This window comes from Echinops telfairi, unplaced genomic scaffold (assembly GCF_000313985.2).
Source record: "Echinops telfairi isolate 266 unplaced genomic scaffold, ASM31398v2 ScPeMD7_3533;HRSCAF=4204_1, whole genome shotgun sequence".
NCBI lineage: Eukaryota > Metazoa > Chordata > Mammalia > Afrosoricida > Tenrecidae > Echinops > Echinops telfairi.
In genome coordinates this window covers 28148267-28157231 of record NW_022107432.1, presented here as the reverse complement: position 1 = coordinate 28157231, position 8965 = coordinate 28148267, and the positions used below count along the sequence as shown (strand labels likewise).

Genomic DNA, 8965 nt, shown 5'->3' with positions numbered 1-8965 from the left:
CAGAAATTCATGTGATGTTGAACACAGGTTACAAGGACAGCGCTATGGGAAAAACTCAAGTGTATGAGTGGTTTTCTCATTTCAAAAAATATTAAATGTCCATTAATGGCAATCCTTGTTCTGGACGTCCATCACCTTTCTGAAGGGATGAAAATGTCAAGTTGTAGTGCGTTTGGAGTTCGCTCCACTAGGTCAGACTGTTAATCAAGCTTTCTAGTTAGAGGGTCTGAAAATATTGCGTTACAGTGTGTGACAAACAAAGGCCTGATTTGTGGCAGACAGAGGACTGGTTTTGCCACCACGACAATGCACCTGCTCATGAAGCCATCTCAGTGTGCCAGTTTTGGGCAAAAAGTAGCATGCCTCTCTTGCCCCACTCACCTTACTTACCTGACTTCACTCCATGCAACTTCTTTTAGTTTCTGTGAATTAAGAGGGACATGAAAGGACAGTGATTTGAGGACATAGAAGAAGTGAAGAAAAAAACAAGGAAGGTGCTGTCAGTCATCCAAACATATGAGTTTGAAAAATGTTCCCAAGAATAGAATTATAGATTTGACAAATGTATTAAGTGTAATGGAGAGTATTTTGAAGATGACACGGTTGCTTTGTAAAAAAAAATTTAAATACATAGTTTTGAAAAAAATTATGTTTTTTGGGGGTACCTCCTCCCTCATATGTCAATACAAATGCCAGGATCCAATCTAGGGTACAACGCTGCCACTAGTAAAATTTTATTTTAAGATTAAGGTGCCACTCGATATGCTGTATGTTCCGAGTTTTGACGACTACGGAATATTGGTTATGGAAAATGACAAGGGTCTGATAGCATTCACATAGCATCTTTTAATTCTAGGTGTCCATGGCACATGGGATACAAAACTTGATCAACGCCATCAAAATGATTCACAGTGTGTCAAGGTATTATAACACCTCAGAGAGAATGACCTCACTGTTTATCAAGGTAGGTTTTTAAGGGAAGAAACTGTGACATTTTGTAAAAACTGTGGAATTGTAAAATTGTGGAAGTGCTTACCTCTTGAGCCAGGGGGAGAAACTGGGAAGTACGGGTTCTCTAAAAATTCTGAATTTTTGTACGTCCAACATACAAGAAAAGAAAGGTGTTGAGCTGAGTTGGTTGTAGTGGTCAGAGGAAAGCCCCAGGGCCTTTTCTTTAAATTGGTTGTCCAGCTCACTCATTCCAAACAATTTCAAATCTATTTAAGAGAATAAGGATTGTCTTCATGACTAAACGCACTTCTTTAGCTAACCCACAAACACTGGAGTTTGTGTAAATTCTTCCTGTATTTGCCATATATTTAATTACTCTATTTCATTTTAAACATTACCCAAGAAACACAAAAATATATTTCCTTTGTGAAATATCCAAGCAGCATACAAACATGTGGATTAATAGCCACCTTTCAATTAAAAAGACCCTACAAAACCGCATCAACTGTAGATGTACTCGGTGTCTCTGTTCTGAAGAAGACAAAATCTGAGGAGTCTTTCCTTCCCTTGTCGCCTTCCTACTTGCTGTAACAGCCCCCTGGAAGATTGGGTTAGTTCCAGATCGCTCTCAATGCTTTTTGACATTACAAATTCGCCAGTGTTTCTACCACAATTGGGGCATTTCTTCTTTCTTTGGTTCCTGTTCTTTTATGATCTCTGTTTCATTGCATCTGGATTATGGGGCTGGAGAAGAATATAGAAAGTACCATGGATTGCTAAAAGGACAAACCAATCTGTCTTGGAAGAAGTATGGCCAGAGTGTTCCTTAGAGGAAGGATGGCAAGACTTTGTCTTCCATACTTTGGACATGTTGTCAGGAGAGAGCCGTCGCTGGAGAAGGGCTTCATGCTTGGTAAAGTGGAGGGGCAGCGTAAAAGAGGAAGGCCCCCAACGAGATGGGTTGACACAGTGGCTGCAGCAATGGGCTCAGGCAAAAGAGCACTTGCAAGGATGGCACCGTGTTTCATTCTGTTGTGCATAAGGTCGCTATGGGTCAGGACTGGCTCGATGGCACCAAATAACAACAGCACAATTTCTTCTTCATCTTGGAGTTACTATTTCTTTTGCTGGAAAAATATCCTCAAGGATTTTTTTTCAGAGAAGGTCATGGGGAGGTGTGCATCCTAAATGCTAGCATGTCTGACTGAATAGCTTTGTTTTGTTTGTCCTCACAGATGCTAGCTTGACTGGGATTCCAAGTTCAATATAGTTTTCTCCTGGAATTTTGAAGGTAGTGCTCATTTGTTGTCTGCTGTCCGGTATTACTGAGGAGTAGTTTGTGATAGTTTGATTATTTTTCTTTTTTAGGTAACCTGTTTTATTCTCTCAGGAAACATTTAGGATTTTCTCTTTGTCCTTGAAGTCCTAACATTTCAAAGTGATTAAAAAAGCCCCAAACACACCTATATCTTACACCATACTTGCTTGGTTGTTTCAACCCAAAGACTCCCTTCTAACTCTTCATTCCTGGGAAATTTCCCTCCCTTGATCCAATTTACATTTTGACTATTTTGGGGTGAAAATGTACATGGCAACCAACACAAACAAACTCACTGCTGTCTAGTTGATTCTAACTTAGCTCTTGTAGGACAAGATAGCTTTGCCCCATAGGGTTTCTGAGGCTATAAATCTTTATGGAATCAGACTGCCTTCTATTTCATCCTCAGAAAGGCTGACGGTTCAAACCTCTTGACCTTTTGGTTAGCCACCCATTGCTTACCCCAATGGGCCATCTGAGCTCCTTTTATACACAGCAAATACACAGCAGACGATCCATCACTTTAACCAATTCTACGTGTACAATTTAGTGACGTTGTTTATATTCTTCAAGTTGTGTAACTATTCTTTTTACCTTATTTCAATTTTTCCACCATCATCAACATAAACTCTCAGACCCCTCGGCTTCTTGTTTACCCTTTTGAGATACTTTTGTTAATTTGAACCCACGTAAGTTAGTCTTTCTACCCTTTCTCTTAATCATGTTTCCCCTCGACCATCACTGCCCATTACACTTGGAGCTCATTCATTGCTCTTCATCTGTGTCCAATTTACAGGTCAGTTTATCAATCGATTGTTTTTTATTCTGGAAAAATTTAATATCCAAGTTTCCCCTGTTTTTGTGTATGTGTCATGGATATAAAATCATCTCATAGCTTTCTGTTGGTTTAAGTTACTGAATGTTATTAAAATATTTTACGAACATCATTTTCCCCCTTCTCTCTTATTATATGTGTGGTTTCCACTTGCTTGGTGATTCTTGGTTCCACATTAGTATTTGGGACTCTGAATTTGCCTTTCTATGGAGCCCTGGTGGTGTAATGAGTTACACAATGTACTGCTACCCACAAAGTCAGCAGTTTGAACCAAAGAGCCTTCCCAAGGAGGCAATATGAGGCGTTTTGTAAAGATTTACAGCCTTGGAAACCCAAAGGGGCAGTTCCACTCTGTCCATTAGGGCTGCTGTGAGTCTGCTGATTTGCCTTACGTTGGTTAATTAGCCTTTCTGTGATATTTATTTCTTGTCTCTTATGGTGGGGGGTGGCGGGAGTGTCTTTAGCATCCTTCTGAGATGAAGAAGCTACTAGGGCATGGCCACACCTCCCTCTAAGAATATGGTCCACATGCACAACTTTGTCTTTAGCCAATGTTACTCTTTCTTGTTTCACAAATGGCTTCGCTTTGTCTCTGATCCTGAAATGTCCCCAGAACTCTTCTGTTTCCACAGGAGCCTTCTCCAAAACTGTGTTTTCTGTTGTTGTTGTTTTCTTCCACCTATCTTGACCCCGTGTGCTTACTATAATCATATTCCAGGAATCCTTCCAAATTGTTGTGTATCAGCCTACTCTCTTGATCTGCTGTTCTGACCATTTCTAAATGGCTATCCTTGACTACTTTGGGAGATGTGAAAGGCAGTTTTTAGTTACTCTTTAGTCTGTATGTGGAGGAATGATGAAAAATCACCGTTGGATTGGATCAAGACTTAGGAATAGACAAATGGAAAATGCAGTTCATGTTAAAATTTATGGCCTCTGTGACATTGACTTAAATCCATTAGGTGAAGGTGACTTTGGGATGAGGTCACCAGACCTTGGAAGAAAGGCTTGGTGACAGACTGTTGAACAGTCAGCCATCGAAAATCCTACAGAGTGCAGCTCTGACATGTATAGGATCACCATATATGTATTTTTAAAAAACAGTTTTGATGGGAATCTATATTTCTTTGTTTATATTCTGAGCAATTCATTCTACAGAGTTATTATCTACCATGTTTTTAGGCCTATGATGTAAGAAAACCCTAAATGAACCTTATTTTTCTTTTGCTTGTGGCCGTTTTGTGCTGACACACTTATCTCAGGTCACAAACCAGATGGTGACCGCATGTAAAGCGTACATCACTGATGGAGGAGTGAGCCACGTCTGGGATCAGGAAACACCAGCTGTGCTGAAGAAAATTCAGGTTTGTATAACGAAAACTTTCATGTCTGGCCTCGTTTGGTTTTCTGTCTTCATTCACAAAGCACAGGTGGACTTTGAAATAAACACTGTACAGATTAATGTGGACAAATAACAGGGCCTTCTGTACTTGGTGCTTCTTTTAGGCATCAGTTTAATCCTCTTCTTCTCCCCGGCTGCCTCTCTTAGAGAGCGTTTCTACTCTGGGTCCTACCTCTTATTCCAGGCACTGCTGTTTTCATATTCTCTACTTGATCCCTAGACTCTAATATCCTTTGCACTAGCTATATAGAACTCACAGACAAAATTGAGGATTAAAGGGTTTATGGAGAAAGTTAACACGTTGTAATGCCAGTGAGAAATGCTTAGGGTTGAGTTTCTCTAGACATGTCCCAAAATTCTTTCAGGTCTGCTAATAAATGCCCAAAGGGGCATACCACTCCACTGGGAGCCTCATTTGGAAGGCACTCAACTCCAATTCTATGGGCCAGCAAACCCAACTTACCCAATTAAGTGCCCAGAGGCACCCTACTCTGCAAGCCACCCCCACCCCCACCCCACCCCGTACAAAACACGAAGCTTCACTAGGTCTGTGGGTTGGGAAGTCCATCACTCAGTTCTGTGTTCTGGCTCCTGGTTCTGCTGCTGCCCCTCTGATGTTCTAGCTGTCTTCTGAATCCAGGAGGGTCACTGCTTAGGGATGTTGGGTCCAGAGGACACACTCCACTCTTGGCTCTTGCTGGTAATGAGATCCCTCCTCCTGCTTCTCAGAGGACTCATGTTGTACACAGCAGGATGACACTCCAGGGAATCCTGTTCACAGTTATTTACAGGTGAATCCTATCAGTATCTCCTTCCCAGACACATGCCTTTATTGGGAGTTAGAGATTTTGGGTAGAAGAGTTACATTAAATAATTCACTGCCACTGTGCTGCTAATTTTAGATTTGTTGCTTTTTGACATTGGATAGGACTACTGCTCATTTTTAAACATAAGTGGTGCTATTGGTGTCCTGATTTTGATCCTATTTAAGAAAGAGAATGTTTCTAATATTCACCCATTTACTTTGATGCTTTTGTTAGATTTAATAGATATTTTTAATCAAAATGCAGTTCTAGACCTAGTTTTATTTCTGTGGTTTAAAAAACTTTCATAATATGACCTGAATGTTTTTATTCCATACATTTTTAAATTGAGATGCTTATAGGATTGAAAAAAATCTATTAATATGATAGGTGACATTTGAATTTTTCTAAAATACATGCAGTAAGCAGCATAGTTTGAAATATGGGAAGGTGTGTGTCAGGGTTGTATCCATCTACCACACTCATTCACTCTGCATGCTGAACAGATGGATTACATGAGAAGGGGCATGGCATACGGATTGGAGAAAGGCTTATTAACAACACCATATATGCAAATGGCACAACCTTGATCACTGAAAGCGAGGAAGATCAGGACTGCAGCCTTCGGTAGGGATTGCAGCTCAATGTAAAGAAAAAAATCCCCACAACTGCACTGATGGATAGCATCATGATAAATGGTTAAATGATCTGAATTATCAAGGATTTCATTTTGTTTGAACCCAGAGTCAATGCTCATTAAGCAGCTGTCAAGGAATCAAACCAAGTGTTGCACTGGGAAAATCTACTGCACAAGACCCTTTCCACCCACACCCCCACCTTTTAATTTTAATTTTTTGAATAATATATATATATTTAATATTTATTTTATTGGGGGCTCTTACAGCTCTTATCACAATCCATGCATATATCCATTGTGTCAAACACATCTGTACACATGTTGCCATCATCTTTTTCATAACATTTTCTTTCTACTTGAGCCCCTGGTACCAGCTCCTCATTGTCCCCCTTCCCTCCCTCCCCCTCCCTCCCCCATGCCCCCTTAGTAATTTATAAATTATTCTTTTTGGGGAATATTTTTATTGATATCTTACTCATTCCAATATATCCCTTCCCTTCCCATACAATTCTGTTGTTCAGTTGCATCAGGTGGTGCTATACAGTCATCAGTGCTATCAACTCCCCTTCCCTGCCCCCCCTTTCCTGTACTCTCAGGGAACCCTAACTCTTGTCAATATCTCTGAGGGGCCCTCTTTCTTGACTACCATGTACCAAACAATCTTAAATGTACAAATGAACATATGCAAGTCTAACATGACCAATGAGGTATATCACATATGGAACATAATAGTAAGGGGAAGAAATCTTAAAGAACAAGAGGATAGTGATGTGGTTCATTAGTGCTACACCATACCCTGGATTTATCCTCCATTCCATGGGGGCCCTTTTAAAAGGGACTGTCCAATTGTCGTGCTGGAGGACTTTGGGTCTCTACTGCATCCACTCCCCTTCATATCAATTTGGATGCTGTTTTTTGAACTTTGATACCTCTTCCTATGGACACCTCATGATCACACAGCCTGGTGTGCTTCTTCCATGTCAGCTTTGTTGCTTCCCTGGTAGATGGCCGCTTGTTTAATTGCAAGCCTTTAAGACCCCAGATATAGTTTTTGATAGCCAGGTGCCATCAGCTTTCTTCACCACATTTGCTTACACACTCATTTTGTCTTCAGCGATTGTGTCAGGGAGGTGGGTATTATACAGTGCCACATTATTAGAACAAACCATTCTTGTACAGAAGTAAGATTTAAATAGAAGCCCAAAGTCTATCTACTTCCTTGTTGAATTTACATATATATACATAAACATATTCATATATTTTTATACAGATATGAATATATATAGTTTTATTTCTTGTCTTTTCCTCTTACCCCACTATTATGCTTGCCTGTCATTCATCTCTCAGCAATTCCTCTCAGATACAATTCGATAAATCAAACATGTCCAGAAAAGCTACAACCTCCTTGAGGTCCATTTTAGAACTCGTACTATTTCCCTGAAGCCGTCATTGTTGCCTGGCCGCTGTCTCCATAAGACTGCCCATTCTGCATTTCTTGTATAGATAAATACCAAAATCAAAACCAAAATAATAATAATAAAATAAAAGATAAAAAAAAAGAAAAACAAGCAAACAAAAAGTATAGCATTCAGATAGCCTCCAGACTAACAGGGATCATGACCTAGAGCCGCGGTTCCTGTCTGTGGCATTTACATAATTACTGCCAGCTTGAGGAAGGGGTGGAGTCTAGCCTGTCAATTAGGTTGTAGCTAATGAAACCTCTGTGTGGGCATGGCCTTATCCTGAGGATTCTGGGAGCTTCTGTTTTCCTCTTCGGAGGTGGGACACACACTCTGTGTTCAAGACATTCCTGTTGACAAGCCCCATGGAGCTACACTGATGGAGCCAGAATCCTAGAGCTGGAGGAGCCACGTGGAGACCCATGCCAGCACTGAGATGCTTTCACCGCCACTGGAACCACGAGACTTCCCACCACTGGCCTGTGATCTTCCTGCATTGGTGTCATTGCATGTTGACTGGTATTGGACATATGAGATAACAGTGAATTTGATCTGGACTGGGCCGGGATGATTTCTTAATACCCAATCTTTGATATAAAGCTCTTTCTTATACACATATAAGTGCCTATGCATTTGTGTCTCTTGTCAACCTGGACGAACACAGTGCCCCAAAGGGGAGTTTCCCATAGGTCCACGTTGCTATTTCCACAGTCCGGGATGGAGCTGTCTCATGACCCGCCCCCCATTTATGCCTTAGACTTTCAGTATGGCCCCCTTGTGAGTAATCCCCAACCAGTTCAGTGTGGGGTGCCAAGTGTTGCCCCACTGAATCAGAAGTCTACAACAGGGGTCCCTTGGGGACTTCGTGGCTTCACTCCAATCACTGGTCTGCTGCGCTCCCCTCTTGGTTTGCCCCCACGTGGGGGGGTCAGACTGCTCACTTTGCCAGAACTGTATCTGCAGGGCTGTCTTCAGCAACACTGTCATGTAGGGAGAGGCTAGAGAGCAAGCAAGGGTGTCTGTCACTTTGAGGATTAAGGTGAGGTTGACCGAAGTCATGGTATTTGCAGTCAACCACTCAGATGCACGGGAAGATGGGACAATGTATAAGGATGACTGCAGACGAATGGATGCATTCGAATTGTGGCATCAACAGCTCCTCGGACTGCCAGGAGGACAAGGACATTGGAAAACATACAGGCAGAATGCTCCCAAGAAGGGTGGCTGGTGCGACGTGGTCTCATGTATTTGGGGCATGTCATCAGGAAAGACCAGCCTTAGGAAAGGACACCGCGCTTGGTCGAGTAGAAGGTCAGCGAGAAAGCAGAAGACCACCGATGTGCCGGATCGATGCAACAATGGGCTCAAGTAGAACCACTTTGGTGAGGCTGGGGCAGAACCGAATCATGCTTTGTTCTGTGGTAATTAGGGTCTCGGACCTGGAACCCACTAGACGGTACCTAATCACAACAACAAAACACAACCAAAAAACCAACCCCGCGCAGCAGTGCTGGGGCTCTCCCGGACTCGGCTGTCCTGTGATTAGCCATCGGCAGCGG

At 41.8% G+C, this 8965-nt stretch overlaps 1 protein-coding gene across 1 annotated transcript in view; it reads left to right on the top strand.

Moving 5' to 3' along the window:
* DNAH8 (dynein axonemal heavy chain 8) overlaps positions 1-8965 on the top strand; it is a 369956-nt gene that overhangs the window by 29621 nt on the left and 331370 nt on the right. The window contains exons 6-7 of the mRNA XM_045294778.1: positions 857-964; positions 4367-4555. Of these exons, the coding sequence (XP_045150713.1) occupies positions 857-964; positions 4367-4555 (297 nt within the window). The remainder of the gene's footprint in view (positions 1-856; positions 965-4366; positions 4556-8965) is intronic.